Source organism: Triticum aestivum, chromosome 4D (genome assembly GCF_018294505.1).
Source record: "Triticum aestivum cultivar Chinese Spring chromosome 4D, IWGSC CS RefSeq v2.1, whole genome shotgun sequence".
In the NCBI taxonomy this organism is placed as follows: Eukaryota; Viridiplantae; Streptophyta; class Magnoliopsida; order Poales; family Poaceae; genus Triticum; species Triticum aestivum.
In genome coordinates this window covers 484,378,826-484,399,083 of record NC_057805.1, presented here as the reverse complement: position 1 = coordinate 484,399,083, position 20,258 = coordinate 484,378,826, and the positions used below count along the sequence as shown (strand labels likewise).

The 20,258-nt window shown below is 48.2% G+C and overlaps 2 protein-coding genes across 4 annotated transcripts; one reads left to right on the top strand and one right to left on the bottom strand.

Moving 5' to 3' along the window:
• The first annotated feature begins 2,627 nt into the window (after positions 1-2,627).
• Positions 2,628-7,218, top strand: LOC123098867 (uncharacterized). 2 transcript variants are annotated; one of them, XM_044520940.1, is made up of 6 exons: positions 2,628-3,005; positions 3,453-3,623; positions 3,766-3,845; positions 4,332-6,152; positions 6,226-6,388; positions 6,467-7,218. In XM_044520940.1, the coding sequence occupies exons 2-6, from the start codon at positions 3,542-3,544 to the stop codon at positions 7,093-7,095; spliced, it is 2,775 nt and encodes a 924-aa protein (XP_044376875.1). In that variant the 5' UTR covers positions 2,628-3,005; positions 3,453-3,541; the 3' UTR covers positions 7,096-7,218. The 2 variants fall into 2 exon arrangements, with proteins under 2 accessions (XP_044376875.1, XP_044376876.1); XM_044520941.1 differs by lacking the exon at positions 2,628-3,005 and adding an exon at positions 3,128-3,352.
• Positions 7,219-7,331: 113 nt separating this feature from the next.
• LOC123098869 (EC protein I/II-like) lies at positions 7,332-8,069 on the bottom strand. Of its 2 annotated transcripts, none has more exons than XM_044520944.1 (2): positions 7,748-8,069; positions 7,332-7,636 (listed from the first exon to the last, which is right to left on the bottom strand). In XM_044520944.1, exons 1-2 carry the CDS (start codon positions 7,888-7,890, stop codon positions 7,438-7,440), a joined length of 342 nt encoding a protein of 113 aa, XP_044376879.1. In that variant the 5' UTR covers positions 7,891-8,069; the 3' UTR covers positions 7,332-7,437. The 2 variants fall into 2 exon arrangements, with proteins under 2 accessions (XP_044376879.1, XP_044376880.1); XM_044520945.1 differs by having other exon boundaries at positions 7,753-8,068.
• Between the last annotated feature and the right edge of the window lie 12,189 nt (positions 8,070-20,258).

Sequence of the window (20,258 nt, the reverse complement as noted above, 5' to 3'; positions counted from 1 at the left end):
AAAGACGCCATTAGACGCCAATGCTCCGAGTCTGCTTGCTTATATTAGCAAATCGCAAGTGATTCGAGGACCATCTGGGCTGATTTTTTTTTATGGTGGTGTTTTAACTATTGCAAGCTCCTTTACACTTGTTGGCAGTGCTTTTGAAGGCAGAAAGCTCAAGGCAATCTCGAGAGGGATACGGTGGCCCGTCCATATATGCAAAGGTAAGTGCTTGTACATGCAGATCTATGCGGATGCAGGGTTGTGGACCGGATACATGCGGCATGGACGCGGGACGGAGCTGGAAGGACCGAAGAGGGCTCCACGGACAAATGCACAAAGGTTGGTCGAACCTACGAACCTAATTTTGAAGAAATTTCTCGAATCCATAGCCTTGAATTTGTAGTCTCCGCAGCAATTCAAAAAATGAGCAAACAATCCTCAACTTGCGAACCCATAAACATTTGCCGACTTGTGTGTGTTCACATTACTGTTCTGCTGTTAGGATAATATCGCTGAAGAATAGATAAGAGTGATCTTAGGTGGTTAACTCAGCGTGGGTCGACAGCACAGCGATTGCCCTATCGCCCTTGGCTTTAGGCAATGTGGGCTGTGGGGAGGGGAGGGGGTGGTATTGATTCGATGGGGCACCCCACCATGTGATGTCTTGATCCAGGAGGGGTCACAGGTTTATAAACTAGTTTATAAGCTCCTCTTCTTTTTTTTTTGCTGGGTAGGGTAGTTTATAAACTCCAGCATGGATGTGGCATGATTTTCCCTGCCCCTCTGCATGCTTAGTTTAGTAAGGAGGAATGATGGCCGTGCATGCGCGCACGTCATGCATTTGATAACCAGCCATAGCCCCAACCAAACTAAACAAAACAGAAAGAGGTTCGGTCTTGCTACAGAAAGCCCTAGCTGCCCATTTGTGTATCCTGCAGGGAATGATGCATGCTTGGTTTGATCTCCCCATCCCTGTTTTTCTTTTCCTAACATCTCTCGATCAAATGCCATGGAATTTTTATTTTACACTAGATTGTGGGTGAGGGCGCATGGGCGTGCGTGGAACCGCAGTATCTGTGTCAGTTGGCAGTAGTTCGGTTAGATGGATATGCATGTATGTATATTGAGCAGAGAATTAACGAGGAGGCGACCTTGACAATAATACATACGGGGCAGGCATATGATGCCCACTACTGCATCATGGCCATCATACCGCACCATAATGGACCATCCCGATGTAATGTACACGCCCCTTTGTATTATTATCAGTTATCACTCGCAGCACGCACCGGCCGGCGCTGGCTTTGGCCAGTGGCAGCCGCTACCCAACTAACCAACCAACTAAACCCCAAGCCAGCCAGCCACATCCATCAGACCATCACTAAGCTAGTAAGTAAGTAGAACTAGTAAACAAGGCGTAGAACAGAGTGACAGTTGTTAGCTGCTGACGCTGAGCCGGCCGGGTCAAGGCAGGGCAGGCGCATGTGCGAGGGACATTCCGGTGAGGTGAGCTGAGGCGACGCGGAAATCTTCCGCCCGTCGCCGTCGCGCGTGGGGCGCTGCCGCGTGCACGACACTGGTCCGGCCGGGGGATCCCACCCCATCGGCCGACGGCGTGGGGCGTGGTGGTGCTGTACCCCGCCGGTCGGGGAGGAGATCGCCATTGAATGGATCAAATGCGGCCGGTGCACGGCCACCAGCAAACAGCCGTGGTGACGCTGCCGCTGCTGCTCCCACTTCACGTCGATAGACCAGCTGGTAATGTACGTCTGGCGCCGCGCCGCACGGGTACGGCGTACGCTCTGCCTTTTCCGGCCGTATTGCTCGCTCGCGGCATGGCACGGAGAGTGGCCTAGATTGTTGAGAAGGACGCAGGGCAGGTATCGGTCGATCATCACTCGGGCACATAGAGTTAGGCAGATCGCGTGTGTGCGTGTCATCGCCATCAAACAATCATTTCTAAGTTGTGGACGCACGGTGCAAGCTGCGGGATTACTGCTTGTTCCACCCGCGCAAATGTGGCCATTTTCCTAAGCTTGGCCTCGGCGGATTTGCTGTACGGCAGGCTTTGGGTGCCTGGAACGATTCTCCCGCCTTTCATTAATATACTGTTAATCTGTACTATTAAAAGATGGGAGAATTGGTAGTAGTAGTAGTACACCTCATCCAATTCCCACATGACACGATCGATTCGATGATGGCCAGCACGCACAGGGCTGTCCGGAACGGAAACGGACGAGGAGGCAGCAGGCCACAACGGCGCCAAATGGAACGGCCTCCGCTCGTGCGGGCCGGGTAACGGAAAGCGTGTGGTTGCCGCACCAACCACTCCTAGTCCTCTCTAGCTAGCGGCTAGAGCCAGGGAGGGAGTCCTCGCAGCACCAAGCTGTCCTCTTTCTCAATCAATAACATAACACTCTCATTAATCCCTAAAAAATTCAGCATATACTGTTAAAAAACACGCCAGGGGGAATCTCCCCCGGCATCCCTTGAAAACGTCCAACAGGTAGAGGCTAACAGCACGGCGGCCGGAGGACTGGTGCCGCTCCATACCGCGTAGTACGTAGTACGTACCAGGGAAGACGGCAATGGCGTTTCCGATTATCATCGGCTAGTTAATTTGTTGTTACAGCGAGCGAGGGAGGGAGGGGGCAAAGCGACTCGCAAGGCTTAGCTTTTGGCGAGGCTTTCGCTGTCCCGGCTGTTGCTTTCCCTCCCGCCCCGTCCCGTCCCGTCCATGCATCTGCATATGCATGGCATGGGCTCCTGTCTGTCCCGCTTGCCGCCACTACAACTACCGCCATTCATAAGCCTCGAACGAACAAGCTCGCCTAGCGCAGCGCCATCTCCTCTCTCTCTCTGCTCCTCCGCCGGAGCTTATCATTCTTCGCTGAACCGCCGGCGACGTACGGCCAGCTAGCCGTGGTTCTTTGCCTGCTAGAGCTGCGCGCGGCGAGGTGGCGTGCCTACGCCCGCACCGGGAAGATCGACCCTTGGATGCTCTTCTTGTCGATTCATCGGTTCGTCCCTCGTCGATGATGCCTCCTGCTTCTTGGTTGATTCTTCTTGTTTAGCTAGCATTTGTTTTTGCTTTGCGTCCGGTTCGTTCCTTGTTCTTGGAGAAAATGCGTGCGATCTGCGTGCACGTGGTGGGGGCTCGGCAGCTCAGCTTCCCCACCACCCACGTTGACGTCTTCGGACCATCGCCGTCCGCCCCTGTTCATCTCCTCCTCTGCTTCCTCTCATGAATCTGACTAGCTTATTTCTTCGGGGAATTCCTTGCATGTTGAATTTTCCTTTCGCGCTTGCAAGAATAAATAAATAAAATCTTTGGCCAATTGCTCTCCAATTTCTACTAGATTACTCTGTAATTTTTCTGATGAGAAATCTCTACTAGATTACTCTGTCCGAGAAGAAGAAGAAAAAAAGGTCAATAGTATGACATGATTTCCTGCAAAAATTTACAGGATAGCGAGGTCAATCCCGCCCGGCCCTCGGAGATCCTAGTAGCCTCGCCATCGAAGCAGACTGCTGGATCTCTCCGACACTTGCGACCATGATGCAGCACCTGGACTTCTCCCAGGCCAGCACCTCCAAGAAGTGGACGGCCAACAGCAGCAAGAGGCAGCCGGGCCAAGGTACATACATACATACATGCTGAATTCTGAAATTCGATCATCTCCAGATACCTTTGCACACCATTTTCGTTGGTGATGACAGTCCTGGTTGGCGATCGGGTTCACAGCAAGTTTAATCGATCATGGTTGGGCTCAATTGCAGGGTTCGATGCTCCGAGGAACAGCATGGAGTTCGCCATGGAGGCGCCCCACAGCTACGGCGTCTTCCAAGAGGACGTCCCGGTGAGTAGTGCAATCCCTTCCCTCTTCTTTCTCTCTTATCTGTCAGACTAATTCACTGCATCATTTTCTTCCCTGACCCCCTATATGCATGCGTCTGGTAAATTATTTTGTTTCCAGAAAAAGGACCTGGAAAGCCTTTTTCTCATTCCAGGCACATACTACTGTCCAATTTCCAGTTAGGTGGGTAGATCTTCCTTGACAGATGATATGTATTGTCCGTCCGTCCTTGGCAGCTCTGCTGCTAGGTGTACTTGTACCTGACTGTTGTTGCCTGAGAGGACAGCACAGAACACCCATTAATAATGCTGTCAAACAAACAGTAGACCACCATCTACTGCTGGGCACAATCACATTGCCCCTTAATTACCTGGCCATTCTCTGCATCATTGCTTGCCATCTCTTGTCCATCAATAAGTAGGAGGCCATATGTCGAGCTGTTGGCATTGTTCCAAGTCCTGACCAAGTTTCATGTACAACTCTCTGCAGTACTCCTGCAACAGCATGAGGCAGTACCCAAGATCCTCCTCGGCCCCGATCAAGAAGCTGATCCATGAGGACGCGTCCTTCCGGCCCAACGAAGGGCACAAGAGAGTGCCCAGCGTCATTGCCAGGTTGATGGGCATGGACTCGCCGCCGATGAACTCCGAGCTCACCACCCACCTGGATGATGCCAGGCAGGGGATGATCGTCGCGAGGCCGGTGCCCACCAAGCATGTCTCCTTCGCGCAGCAGAAGAATCCTGCCCGGCATATGGCGAAACAGGAAGTTTACACCTTCGACGACGCCGGGGATGACGAGAGGGAGATTCTTGCTCAGCTGACCAAGAGGAGTAATGGTGGTGGTGGTGATGGGTGGAGCAAGCTGGTGCCGCGGGAGCACCCGCAGGAGGAGGAGCTGCAGAAGTTCAAGAAGGAGTTCGCGGCCTGGCAGGCCAGCAAGGTGTGGGAGCAGTCCAGAGCTCTGGAGCTGGACAGCCGGCACGTTGACGACGGCGACGGCGATAGGTCCTCGGAGATCGTGCCGTACAGGTACCACCAGCAGGATCGCAAAGGGAGTGTTGGCAACAGGCGCGTGCACGACAATGGCAGTGCCGACGCGCATTGGAGAAGGAGGGGCAAGGAGGGTGGCGGCGGCGGCGGCCCGTCGATCTCTGGCAGCCGGACGTTCTCTCTGACGAGCGCGGGTGATGGTTCTTCCGCGAGGCTGCCGCTCTCGAGATTCTATTACGAGGAGGAGGAGAAGCCGCTGTCGCCGACGAGGATCGTGATCCTGAAGCCCTGCCCGGAGCTGAGCGCAGACGACGTCGACGAGTCGTCGCTGGGCTCGCCGGAGCTGATGAAGAACGAGAACAACATGGAGGCGTTCCTGGAGGAGGTGAAGATGCGGCTCAAGATCGAGCTCGAAGGGCACATGGCCCCAGACGACAGGGCGGCCGACCGGTGGCCCGCCGGCAGCGGCGACGTCCCCGCCGACCCGAAGCAGATCGCGCGGAACATCGCCGACCAGATCAGGGAGAGCGTCACCAAGGAAATGCACCACCCAGCGCTGCTGCGCTCGGAGTCAACGCGGTCGTACCGCAGCAGCGACGTGCAGAGCCAGATGGACTACATCTGCAGAGACGCCAGGAAGCAGCTCTCGGACCGGCTGAGGAACGTGCTCAGGAGGGAGCCGGAGGCCGACCAGCCGCCGCCGTTCGGCTCTCACCGGAGACGGCCGGCCGCGTCGACGCCGTCGTCTTCTCCTTGGGACGAAGAGCCGCGGCCGAAGCCGACGAGTCCGAGGCGCGACGTGGCGAGGAAGGGCGACAAGAAGATCAGGAGCAAGGAGGAGAAGAAGCGCGCGATCGAGTCATCCGAAGTCCGGTCCTTCAGACAAGGGTGGTACAAGAGCTCGGCTACCGCGGCGGTCGTCGACTCCTCCGATGAGTCGGCGTCGCCGAGGAACCTGATGAGGTCGTTCTCGGCGCCGGTGTCCGGGAACTTCGTGAAGTTCCTTTCGGAGGGGGAACCAAAAGTGCTCGCCGGAGCGCGGGTGCAGCTGAAGCACGAGGGACACGGGGACTACTACGGCGGGCGGCCGTCGCCGGAGGAGGAGAGGGCGCCGAAAGGGAGGAAGGACGGGTTTGGCATCAAGGGGAAGGTGTCCAACCTGCGGCAGAACCTCGGGCTTAGAGCGAAGCTTTTTGGCAAGAAGCTCCACTCCGCCGCCGCCGACGAGTCGTCATCGTCGTTCTTCCTCGACGACTTCCCGCCGATGGGCACGCTGGTCACTGCCCCCTCCGTCCTCATCCACCCCGGCGTCCTGCAGGTGAGGGATTGAACACTTGCTGTTGTTTCAGAATTCATAGTGAGTGCGATCAATCTGACATGGGAATGTTCAGGAGAACTCCACGGAGGTGCCGCCGAGCCCGGCGTCGTGGTGCAGCAGCCCGCCGGATGACATGATGATCCGGGGAGGTTACCCGAGCCCCGTATCGCCATTGGAGGCTTCCTTCGGCGAGCACCGGTCTCCGTTGAAGCCGGCGGCGAGCTCAAGTGCTTCTGGTAAGTAGCAACCGCTGCTCATGTCTGAATTTTAATGCAATGTTCAGAAGTTATGGTTCTGACGAAATATTGTCTCAGAACCAGGCAATTCATGTCTGGAGCAAGATCAAGCTGAAGAAATCCCACAAGCAAGTCCAGCAGTCCAGGACGATGATGACGACGACACGGCCGAGATGGATCACCCGACAAAAGCTTTCATCAGAACCGTCCTCGTCGTCGCCGGCATGTACGGCCAGAACTCCGGCGATCACCTCTCATTAACCTGCCAACCGATCAAGCCGATCCCCAAGTGGGCGTTCGAGCAAGTCACCTCCTCGACACCACCTCCGGAAGCCGCTTCCGTCCATGACGTGGACCACCGCCTCCTCTTCGACCTGATAAACGAGGCGCTGCCCGGAGCCGCCCGGGGCTCGACGACACTGTGCGTGTTCAGCAAGTGGTACGCGGCGCCGCCGAGAAGAGCGTCTGCTGACAGGAGGCTGCTCGACGGGCTGTGGAGATCCGTGCAGACGTGGCTGGAGCCGCCGAGCGTGGACGACGACGTGAACTCGGTGGACGGGCTCATCGGCCGCGACATGGGGGTGTCCCCCTGGAGCGGCGTGTTCCGCGACGACGTCGACGGGATCGCCGAGGAGATGGAGGCGGAGATCCTGTCGGAGCTCGTCGACGAGACGCTGTGGGACGTGCTGCTCAACGTAGGGGACTGACTGACTGACTGACTGTGTGATCGAGCTTGGTGTTCAGAGCATGCATACTTGTACAGTACATTTTGGGGCGTGTTTTCTCTGTTCTTCTTGTGTTTTTTGGGAGTGCTTTTGACGGATTTGTGATGAGATGTTGGTGAGTGAGTGAGTGAGTGAGAGATGTAACTAAGCTTGTGTGTGCGTGATTGTGCGTGGAAGGATACCGAAGATATCTGTCCAGAGAAAATGCACAGGGAGACTGAAGATGAACGATTCTTATTCATGCCATGAGTAGGTGACAGTGGTGGTACAGTACATCTGAAGCAACAGACACAGGGAGCGCTACGAGTCCGATGGATGGATTGATCAGGCGGTGCAGACGACGCACGTGCAGGTGGGGCCGCAGGTGCAGTCGGCCCTGCCGGCGCCGTCGCCGGAGCCGAGCCGGCCGCAGGGGCACGGCCTGCAGGAGCAGTGCTCGCCGCAGGTGCAGGTGGTGTGCGCCACGGCCGCGGGGTTCACCGGCACCGCCCCGCCGCCGCTGCTCTGCTTCTTCCCGGCGCACCTGCCATGCCCAAGCAGACACGCACACATACATATGTCAGATTTTAGCAAAAGGAACACCACGTCGCGACGCTGGATCGAGTAAGAACTGGGGAGGAGAGGACGAGGCCACCGTGCCTGCAGGCGGCGCCGCCCGGGCACGGCATGGCGCAGCCGCACTTGTCGTCGCAGGGCATGGCTCGCTGCTGTGCTGGAGGGACGAGCAGGGGCGGATCCAGACTTAAAATTACCCGGTGTCCATATAGAAGAACACATGCCTACATATCAAACAATTGAATGGCCTACACACTAAGCCAATAAGTGCATGCAAATTGCACCCGGTGCCAGTGACACCGGGTAGCTATACGTAGCTTCGCCCCTGGGGACGAGGCCTGGCTTGATTATCAGGAGGATCTCTAGCAGACAACAGTCACCTTGCAGAGCGGCAGAGCAGTGGTCTGGTCGATGGCCGTTTAAGCTTGGCATGAAGACGGGCGTGGGTGCATGCATGGACGCCAAGTGGGTGCCCGCTCGGCCACTCTCGGTGCAGCGGTGGCGCCGCAGCGCGCGCTCTGGGCGCACGCCATGCCACCTGCCAATGGCACAGTTATCGTAGCAGTCCCGATAGCACGCGCAGGTCGGAACGGAAACACAGTTCCCGTCAGGTCCATGCGCACCCTCACACTCGCACCGTGCCGAACGTACGTACGTACGGCGCATGTAACTGACGCCGCGACGCACCGTCCGAGTACCAAAACCTTGCAGGCTTCAGAGACAAATGCACTGATCGCTATGGAATGTGGATCCATCTCATAATGAGTAGCGTAAAGTTCAGTGCTACTGTCTGAACCAGTCCATGCTTGCTACGGGCAAATGATGATAAATAAATTAGAGGCTATCTATACCACAAAAACTTCTTCACTTATATTTTTGGCCATCAGATCAATATCCAACGGTTAGGAGCATGCCGTCACATGTCCATCTTGTTCCCCCGACACCTTCTTCCTCCTCTCCCACGACGATTCCTCCTCCTTCCCCGTGGCCTACCCAGGTCTAACCGCCCTCCCCTCGACCTCCCCCCACCGTCGTGTTGGCCGCCCCCTCGGTTAAGTTTCGGACTCGCTCCCGCCGGCTCCCACTCGTACACGGCTTGGCCTTGCCGTCCCTACCTTCGACCTCCTACAATGCAAAAAGTGACTGACGCAACAACACAAAAAATCAGGCACATGAGATTTCACAAAACCGATAAATCAAAGAACGATACTCTTAGATACATACTTCACATCGCAAATTTATCATCATACATCAATCATGTTTCAACAACTTGAACAAACAATCAATGAACAATTATTTGATATCACAATGATGTAGTTCTCCTTCACCTAAAGGTCCACATTAAGCATAGTCTCTTCTATCATTTTCTTTACCAAATCAATTATATCCAATGTTCCTGCAAAAAGTGGAAGTGATCGTATAAATTTATCAGTTACTCATGTCTAATGACTTGTCCTCTTTATCACCAGACTGCTCCACCAAACATTGAGCTTCACAATAACCCCAATGATCATCCTAAATGAGTTTAGCATCTTCCTCGACAACAATTGTGTAGAGCTGTCAAGGTTGTGGGCTTTAAAAAAATACAATAAATGCGAGCATTGATGGAAAGGGAACAGTCGCAACATGATCATGATTTAGCCTTGGGGCGCAACTTCACTTTCATCATATGCCAACTCCTTTGGTGTCTCCCTCCTTTCTCTCAGCTTCATCGCCTCCCTCCCTCCTTCCTCATCTCCCCATCTTTCTCCTTCGCTCATCGCATCATCTCCCTTGGTTTCTGTCATTAGAGTATGAGTATACCCATTAGATGATGGAACAGGTCCCATATAATCAAATCCCGAAACATCAAATGGTTCAATAACAAATGAATAATTCATAGGCATTTTCTGAGGTCTACCAATATTACCAATTCTTTGGCATTCATCACATGATAAGACAAACTTACGAGCATCCTTGAAAAGAGTAGGACAATATAAACTAGACTGTAATACCTTGTGTGCAGTTCTGTCTCCCGCATGGTGTCCTCCATAAGCCTCAAAGTGACACTTCAGTAGGATTTGTTCCTGTTCATGCTCAGGTATACAAAGTCTAATAATACCATCTACCCATTCTTTATAAAGATGTGGGTCATCCCAAAAGTAATGTCTTAAATCAAAGAAGAATTTTTTCTTTTGTTGGTATGTAAAACGAGGTGGTATAAATTTAGCAACAATATAATTAGCATAGTCTCCATACCAAGGAGTATTACAAGAAGCATTTATGACAGCTAATTGTTCATCAGGAAAACTATCATCAATGGGTAGTGGGTCATCAAGGATATTTTCCAACCTAGACAAGTTATCAGAAACGGGATTCTTAGCTCCCTTTCTATCAGTAATATGCAAATCAAATTCTTATAGAAGTAGATGTTGGGTAACGTAGCAGAAATTCAAAATTTTCTACGCATCACCAAGATCAATCTATGGAGTAATCTAGCAACGAGGGGAAGGGGAGTGAATCTACATACCCTTGTAGATCGCGATGCGGAAGCGTTGCAAGAACGCGGATGAGGGAGTCGTACTCGTAGCGATTCAGATCGCGGTTGATTCCGATCTAAGCACCGAAAGTACGGTGCCTCCGCGTTCAACACACGTGCAGCCCGGTGACGTCTCCCACGCCTTGATCCAGCAAGGAGAGAGGGAGAGGTTGGGAAGACTCCATCCAGCAGCAACACGACGGCATGGTGGTGGTGGATGAGCGTGGCAATCCCGCAGGGCTTCGCCAAGCACCGCGGGAGAGGAGGAGGAGGGAGAGGGGTAGGGCTGCACCAAAAGGAGACGTTCTCATGTCTATGGCAGCCCCAAAACCTCAATATATATAGGGGAGGGGAAGGGCTGCGCCCCCATCTAGGGTTTCCCCCCTCAAGGGGTGCGGCCAGCCCTAGATGGGGCTTGGGGGGCGGCCAAAGGGGGGAGGAGTGCCTCCCAAGTCAAGTGGAGGCCCTCCCCCTTAGGGTTTCCCCTCTCCCATGCGCATGGGCCTTGGGGGGGCTGGTGCCCCTGGCCCATTAAGGCTAGGGCGCCCCCTTACAGCCCATGCTGCTGTATTGGACGTGGTGGAACATTTTCCGGACATCCGGACCCCTCCGGAATCCTCCGGAACCTTCTGGAAGCTTCCCGGTACAATACCGAAAAAACCCGAACTTTTCCCGGAACCCGAACAACAACTTTCCATATATAAATCTTTACCTCCGGACCATTCCGGAACTCCTCGTGACGTCCGGGATCTCATCCGGGACTCCGAACAACATTCGGTAACCACGTACATACTTTCCCTATAACCCTAGCGTCATCGAACCTTAAGTGTGTAGACCCTACGGGTTCGGGAACCATGCAGACATGACCGAGACGTTCTCCGGTCAATAACCAACAGCGGGATCTGGATACCCATGTTGGCTCCCACATGTTCCACGATGATCTCATCGGATGAACCACGATGTCGGGGATTCAATCAATCCCGTATTCAATTCCCTTTGTCTATCGATATGTTACTTGCCCGAGATTCGATCGTCGGTATCCCTATACCTTGTTCAATCTCGTTACCGGCAAGTCTCTTTACTCGTTCCGTAACTCACATCATCCCGTGATCAACTCCTTGGTCACATTGTGCACATTATGATGATGTCCTACTGAGTGGGCCCAGAGATACCTCTCCGTTTACACGGAGTGACAAATCCCAGTCTCGATTCGTGCCAACCCAACAGACACTTTCGGAGATACCTGTAGTGCACCTTTATAGCCACCCAGTTACGTTGTGACGTTTGGTACACCCAAAGCATTCCTACGGTATCCGGGAGTTGCACAATCTCATGGTCTAAGGAAATGATACTTGACATTAGAAAAGCTCTGAGCAAACGAACTACACGATCTTGTGCTAGGCTTAGGATTGGGTCTTGTCCATCACATCATTCTCCTAATGATGTGATCCCGTTATCAATGACATCCAATGTCCATGGTCAGGAAACCGTAACCATCTATTGATCAACGAGCTAGTCAACTAGAGGCTTACTAGGGACATGGTGTTGTCTATGTATCCACACATGTATCTGAGTTTCCTATCAATACAATTCTAGCATGGATAATAAACGATTATCATGAACAAGGAAATATAATAATAACCAATTTATTATTGCCTCTAGGGCATATTTCCAACAGTAGAACCCACCTAATGAGTCTAGGTTTAGGATCTTTATTTTCCATGAGACATTTAATAGCAGTATGATCAGTGTGAACAATTACTTTAGAGTCAACTATGTAAGATCTGAATTTATCACATGCAAACACAACTGCTAAAAATCATTTCTCAGTAGTAGCATAAGTTCTTTGAGCACTGTCTAGAGTTTTACTTGCATAATGGATAACATTTAATTTCTTATCAGCCTTTTGTCCTAGAACAACACCAATAGATAATCACTAGCATCACACATAATTTCAAAATGTAAGTTCCAGTCAGGTGGTTGAACAATAGGTGTAGAGGTTAAGCCTGTCTTAAGGGTTTCAAAGGCTTCTACACAATCATCATAAAAAACAAATGGAACATCTTTTTGGAAGAGATTAGTAAGAGGCCTAGAAATTTTAGAGAAGTCTTTAATAAACCTTCTATAGAAACCAGCATGACTAAGGAAACTTCTTATACCTTTAATATCTTTAGGGTATGACATTTTCTCAATTGCATCAACTTTAGCTTTATCTACTTCAATACCTCGTTCAGAAATTTTATGCCCCAAGAAAATACCTTCATTAACCATAAAGTGGCACTTCTCACAATTCAAGACAAGATTAGTTTGCTCACATCTTTGCAAAACTCAATCAAGGTTGCTCAAGCAATCATCAAAAGAAGTCCCAATAAACAGAGAAATCATCCATGAAAACCTCAACAATCTTTTCACAAAAGTCAGAGAACACAGTAGTCATGCATCTTTGAAAGGTAGCAGGTGCATTGCATAAACCAAAAGGCATGCGTCTAAGCATAAGTTCCAAAAGGGCAAGCAAAGGTGGTTTTCTCTTGATCAGATTGTGATACAGGTATTTGAGAGAAACCAGAATATCCATTAAGGAAACAAAAGTGTGTGTGCTTAAAAAGTCTTTCTAGCATTTGATCAATAAAAGGCAAGGGGTAATGATATTTTCTAGTAGCTTCTTTTAATTTTCTAAAATCAATTACCATCCTATAACCATTTACAATTATTTGCGGAATAAGCTCATTTTTATCATTAGGAACTAGAGTAATGCCTCGTTTCTTAGGGACACAATGGACAGGACTTAACCATCTACTATCAGCTATGGGATAGATTATACCTGCCTACAGAAGTTTTAATATTTCTGTTCTCACTACCTCCTTCATCTTAAGATTTAACCGTCGTTGATGATCAACAACTGGTTTAGCATCAGGCTCCATATTAATCTTGTGCTGACATAAAGTGGGACGAATGCCCTTAAGATCATCAAGAGTATATCCAATAGCAGCACGGTGCTCCCTCAGGGTTTTAAGTAATATCTTTTCTTCATGCTCTATAAGGTTAGCACTAATAATAACATGATATATCTTCTTTTCATCAAGATATGCATATTTCAAAGTATCAGGCAATTGTTTTAATTCGAACACAGGATCACCCTTAGGTGGAGGAGGACCTCCAAGAGTTTCAACAGGAAAATTGTGTTTAAGAATAGGTGGTTGATCAAACATCTTATCTATTTCATTTATTTCAATCATATGCATATCATTCTCATGGTCTAGCAAATATTGTTCTAACGATTCAGTAGGGGGTACGGCAATAGAAGCAACACCAATAGTATCTTTACTAGGCAATTCTTTATCATGAGGTTGTCTACGAAACTTAGAGAAATTAAACTCATGAGATATATCACCAAAGTTAACACTGACAACTTCTCTATTGCAATCAATCTTAGCATTAACAATGTTCAAGAAAGGTCTACCAAATATAATGGGACAAAAATCAACTTGTGGAGAACCAAGAACTAGAAAATTAGTAGGGTATTTTATTTTTCCACATAAGACTTCAACATATCTAACAATCCCAAGAGGTGTAATAGTATCTCTATTCGCAAGCTTAATAGTAACATCAATATCTTCTATTTCAACAGGTGCAAGAATATCTTGATATAAGGTAAACGGGATAGCACTCACACTAGCACCCAAATCACATAAGCCATGATAACAATGATCTCCTATTTTAACAGAGACAACAGGCATGCCAACAATAGGCTTATTCTTATATTCAGTATCAGGTTTGTCAATTCTAGCAGCTTCACCACAGAAATAAATAACATGCCCATCAATATTATCGGCCAAGAGATCTTTAACCATAGAAACATTAGGTTCAACTTTATTTTTTAGAGGGTCTAGGTGATCTAATATTACTTTTGTTAACCGCGGTTGAAACCTTAGCATGTTCCTTAATCCTAATAGGAAAAGGTGGTTTTTCATATAAGTAGTAGGCACAACTGGATCAACATTGTAAATGATAGTGTCTTCTTTTACTATGTCTGGTTCCTTAAATTTTTCTTTAATAGGTGGATGATATTTAAACCACTTTTCCTTGGGAAGATCAACATGAGTAGTAAAAGATTCACAAAAAGAAGCTACTATCTCAGAGTCAAGTCCATATTTAGTGCTAAACTTATGAAAAACATCGGTATTCATAAAAGATTTAATACAATCAAACTCAAGTATTATACCTGACTCGTTACCTTTGTCGAGTTCCCAATCTTTAGAGTTGCGTCTAATTCTTTCCAGAAGATCCCATCTGAATTCAATAATTTTCTTCATAAAGGAACCAGTTGAAAAAGAATCGAGCATGGTTTGATCATCATGAGAAAGCAGAGCATAAAAATTATGTAAGATAATTTCTCCTGGGAGATCATGATTGGGGCATGTATACATCATGTACTTAAGCCTCCCCCAAGCTAGAGTGATATTTTCTCCTTCACGAGGCCAAAAATTATATATATAATTCCGAACACGATGAACCAGATGCATAGGGTAAAACTTTTGATGAAATTCCAACTTCAATGGATTCTAATCCCATGTTCCAATACCATCACATAGCCTATACCATGTCAATGTCTTTCCGTTCAAAGATAAAGGGAAAACCTTCTTCTTAACTTCATATCTGGGTAAACCTGCAAGGTTAAATAATCCACAAACTTCATCCACATAGATTTGGTGCATATCAGGATGTAGTGTTCCATTTCCTGCATAAGGATTAGCTAGCAGTTTCTCTATCATACCCGAAGGAATCTCATAATAAATATTTTCAGTAGGTGCAGTAGGTTGAGGAGAAACTCTTTGTGCTTCTGGTCGAGGTGAAGATACCCCGAACAAATCCCTCAAAGGATTATTTTCCATAGTAACAAGTAACAGTAAATTTCAGCACGTAATACAAATGCTCCCTTACCAAATTCCACTTACCAAAGGAGCTTCACTCACCGGCAACGGTGCCAGAAAAGAGCCTTGATGAACCACAAGTATAGGGGAAAATTTTGTTTTTGCCACTCTAGATTTTGCCAATTTCCCTTATGCCACTCTACATTTTGACATTTCACTTTTGCCACTCTTAGTTTTTGACAATTATCACAATTGCCATTCCGTGGTAAAAGCAAAGTAATTTTATTTCATTTTTGCCACTCTTAGCTTTTGACAATTATCACAATTGCCACTTTATTTTTTTGCTTTTGCCACAAAAATGGCAATTGTGATAATTGTCAAAAACTAAGAGTGGCAAAAGTGAAATGTCAAAATGTAGAATGGCATAAGGAAACTTGGCAAAATCTAGAGTGGCAAAAACAAAATTTTCCCCAAGTAGAGGGGATCAATCGTAGTCCTTTCGATAACTATGAGTGTCGAATGATACATCTCCAACGTATCTATAATTTTTTATTGTTCCATTCTATTATATTATCTATTTGGATGTTTTATATGCATTAATATGCTATTTTATATTATTTTTGGGACTAACCTATTAACCTAGAGCCCAGTGTCAGATTTTTTTTTCCTTGTTTTTGAGTTTTACAGAAAAAGGAATATCAAATGGAGTCCAAACGGAATAAAACTTTACGATGATTTTTCTTGGACCAGAAGACATCCACGGAGCTTGGAGAGGGGGCTAGAAGCTTCCCGAGGAGGCCACAAGCCTCCTAGGCGCGCCCCACGGGGGTGCCCTGAGGGCTTGTGGGCCCCTCAGGAGTCCTCCAACCCTAATTCTTGCACTATAAATTCCCAAATATTCCAAAACCAACAGAAACGTCCACAAAAATACTTTTCCGCCGCCGCAAGCCTGTGTTCCCTTCAGATCCCATCTTGAGGCCTTTTCCGGCACCCTGCCGGAGGGGGATTCGATCAAGGAGGGCATCTACATCAACCTTGATGCCCTTCCGATGAATCGTGAGTAGTTTACCACAGACCTATGGGTCCATAGCTTGTAGCTAGATGGCTTCTTCTCTCTCTCTCTCTTTGATCTTCATTACAAAGTTCTCCTCGATGTTCTTGGAGTTCTATCCGATGTAATATTTGTTGGGGAACGTAGCAGAAATTCTAAATTTTCTACGCATCACCAAGATCAATCTATGGAGTCATCTAGCAACGAGAGAGAGGAGTGCATCTACATACCCTTGTAGATCGCGAGCAGAAGCGTTCAAGAGAACGGGGTTGATGGAGTCGTACTCGTCGTGATCCAAATCACCGATGATCCAAGCGCCGAACGGACGGCACCTCCGCGTTCAACACACGTACGGAGCGGTGACGTCTCCCACGCCTTGATCCAGCAAGGAGGAGGGAGAGGTTGAGGAAGAAGGCTCCAACAGCAGCTCGACGGCGTGGTGGTGGTGGAGTGACAGTTCTCCGGCAGGGCTTCGCCAAGCACACGCGGAGGAGGAGAGGTGTTGGGGAGGGGAGGGGCTGCGCCTTGGATGTGGTGCTGCAGCCCTCCCCTCACCCCTCTATTTATAGGGAGAAGGGGGAAGGGGGCCGGCCCCTCTAGATGAGATCTAGAGGGGGGTGGCGGCCAAGGGGGGACGTGGCTTGCCCCCCAAGCAAGGGGGGCGCCCCCTTTAGGGTTCCCCCCAAACCCTAGGCGCATGGGCCCTAGGGGGGGTTGGCGCCCAGCCCACTAAGGGCTGGTTCCCTTCCACCTACAGCCCATAAGGCCCTCCGGGGCAGGTGGACCCTCCCGATGGACCCCTGGAACCCCTCCGGTGGTCCCGGTACAATACCGGTATACCCCCGAATATTTCCGGTGACCGTATGGTGACTTCCCATATATAAATCTTTACCTCCGGACCATTCCGGAACTCCTCGTGATGTCCGGGATCTCATCCGGGACTCCGAACAACATTCGGTAATCACATACAAACCTTCCTTATAACCCTAGCGTCATCGAACCTTAAGTGTGTAGACCCTACGGGTTCGGGAATCATGCAGACATGACCGAGACACCTATCTAGCCAATAACCAACAGCGGGATCTGGATACCCATGTTGGCTCCCACATGTTCCACGATGATCTCATCGGATGAACCACGATGTCGGGGATTCAATCAATCCCGTATACAATTCCCTCTATCAATCGGTATGTTACTTGCCCGAGATTCGATCGTCGGTATCCCAATACCTCGTTCAATCTCGTTACCGGCAAGTCTCTTTACTCGTTCCGTAATGCATGATCCCGTGACTAACTACTTAGTCACATTGAGCTCATTTATGATGATGCATTACCGAGTGGGCCCAGAGATACCTCTCCGTCATACGGAGTGACAAATCCCAGTCTCGATTCGTGCCAACCCAACAGACACTTTCGGAGATACCTGTAATGCACCTTTATAGCCACCCAGTTACGTTGTGACGTTTGGTACACCCAAAGCATTCCTACGGTATCCGGGAGTTGCACAATCTCATGGTCTAAGGAAACGATACTTGACATTAGAAAAGCTCTTAGCAAACGAACTACACGATCTTGTGCTATGCTTAGGATTGGGTCTTGTCCATCACATCATTCTTCTAATGATGTGATCCCGTTATCAATGACATCCAATGTCCATGGTCAGGAAACCATAACCATCTATTGATCAACGAGCTACTCAACTAGAGGCTTACTAGGTACATGTTGTGGTCTATGTATTCACACATGTATTACGGTTTCCAGTTAGTACAATTATAGCATGAACAATAGACAATTATCATGAACAAGGAAATACAATAATAACATTTTATTATTGCCTCTAGGGCATATTTCCAACAGTCTCCCACTTGCACTAGAGTCAATAATCTAGTTCACATTACTATGTGATTGTAATGAATCCAACACCCATGGGGTTTGTTCATATCTCGCTTGTGAGAGAGGTTTTTAGTCAACGGGTCTGAACCTTCCAGATCCGTGTGTGCTTTACAAATCTCTATGTCATCTTGTAGATGCAGCTACCACGCGCTACTTGGAGCTATTCCAAATAACTACTCTACTATACGAATCCGGTTTACTACTCAGAGTCATCCGGATTAGTGTCAAAGTTTGCATCGACGTAACCCTTTACGACGAACTCTTTTACCACCTCCATAATCGAGAAAATTCCTTAGTCCACTAGTTACTAAGGATAAGTTCGACCGCTGTCATGTGATCCATTCCTGGATCACTCTTGTACCCCTTGACTAACTCATGGCAAGGCACACTTCAGGTGCGGTACACAGCATAGCATACTGTAGAGCCTACGTCTAAAGCATAGGGGACGACCTTCGTCCTTTCTCTCTCTTCTGCCGTGGTGAGGTCTTGAGTCTTACTCAATACTCACACCTTGTAACACAGCCAAGAACTCTTCTTTGCTGATCTATTTTTGAACTCCTTCAAAATCTTGTCACGGTATGTATTCATTTGAAAGTACTATTAAGCGTTTTTGATCTATCCTTATAGATCTTGATGCTCAATGTTCAAGTAGCTTAATCTAGGTTTTCCATGGAAAAACACTTTTCAAATAACCTTGTATGCTTTCCAGAAATTCTACATCATTTCTGATCAACAATATGTTAACAACATATACTCATCAAAAATTCTATAGTGCTCCCACTCGCTTCTTTGGAAATACAAGTTTCTCATAAACTTTGTAAAAACCCAAAATCTTTGATCATCTCATCAAAGCGTACATTCCAACTCCGAGATGCTTACTCCAGTCCTTAGAAGGATTGCTGGATCTTTGCGTACTTGTTAGCATCTTTCAGGATTGACAAAACCTTCTGGTTGTATCACATACAACCTTTCCTCAAGAAAATCGTCGAGGAAACAATGTTTTGACATCCTATCTGCAAGATTTCATAAATAATGCAGTAACTGCTAATATAATTCCAACAGACTCTTAGCATCGCTACGAGTGAGAAAGTCTCATCGTAGTCAACTCCTTGAACTTGTCAGAAAACATCTTAACGACAAGTCGAGCTTTCTTAATGGTGACACTTACCATCATTGTCCGTTTTCCCTTTAAAATCCATCTGTAGCCAACAGCCTTACGACCATCAAGTAGTTCTTCCAAATTCTATACTTTGTTTTTATACATGGATCCTCTCTCGGATTTTATGGCCTCGAGCCATTCGTCGGAATCTGGGCCCACCATCGCTTCTCCATAGCTCGTAGGTTCATTGTTGTCTAGCAACATGACTTCCAAGACAGGATTACATACCACTCTGAAGTAGTACGCATCCTTGTCGACCTACGACGTTTGGTAGTGACTTGATCCGAAGTTTCATGATCACTCTCATAAGCTTCCACTTCAATTGGTGTAGGTGCCACAGGAACAACTTCTTGTGCCCTGCTACACACTAGTTGAAGTGACGGTTCAATAACCTCATCAAGTCTCCACCATCCTCCCACTCAATTCTTTCAAGAGAAACTTTTCCTCGAGAAAGGACCTGTTTCTTAGAAACAATCACTTTGCTTCCGGATCTGAAATAGGAGTATACCCAACTGTTTTGGGTATTCTATGAAGATGCATTTATCCGCTTTGGGTTCGAGCTTATCAGCTTGAAACTTTTCCACATAAGCGTCGCAGCCCCAAACTTTTAAGAAACGACAGCTTAGGTTTCTCTAAACCATAGTTCATACGGTGTCATCTCAACGGAATCGCGTGGTGCCCTATTTAAAGTGAATGCAGCTGTCTCTAATGCCTAACTCCATAAACGATAGTGGTAATTCGATAAGAGACATCATGGTATGCACCATATCCAATAGGGTGCAGTTATGATGTTCGGACACACCATCACACCATGGTGTTCCAGGCGGTATTAATTGTGAAACACTTTCCACAATGTCTTAATTGTGTGCCAAACTCGTATCCTCTTGTCACGACGATCTTCAACTTTACTCTGAAATCACTTGAACCTTTCAATAATTCAGACTTGTGTTTCATCAAGTAAATACACTCAGCATCTACTCAAATCATCTGTGAAGTAAGAACATAACGATATCCACTGCATGCCTCAGCACTCATTGGACTGCACACATCAAAATGTATTACTTCCAACAAGTTGCTTTCTTGTTCCATCTTACTGAAA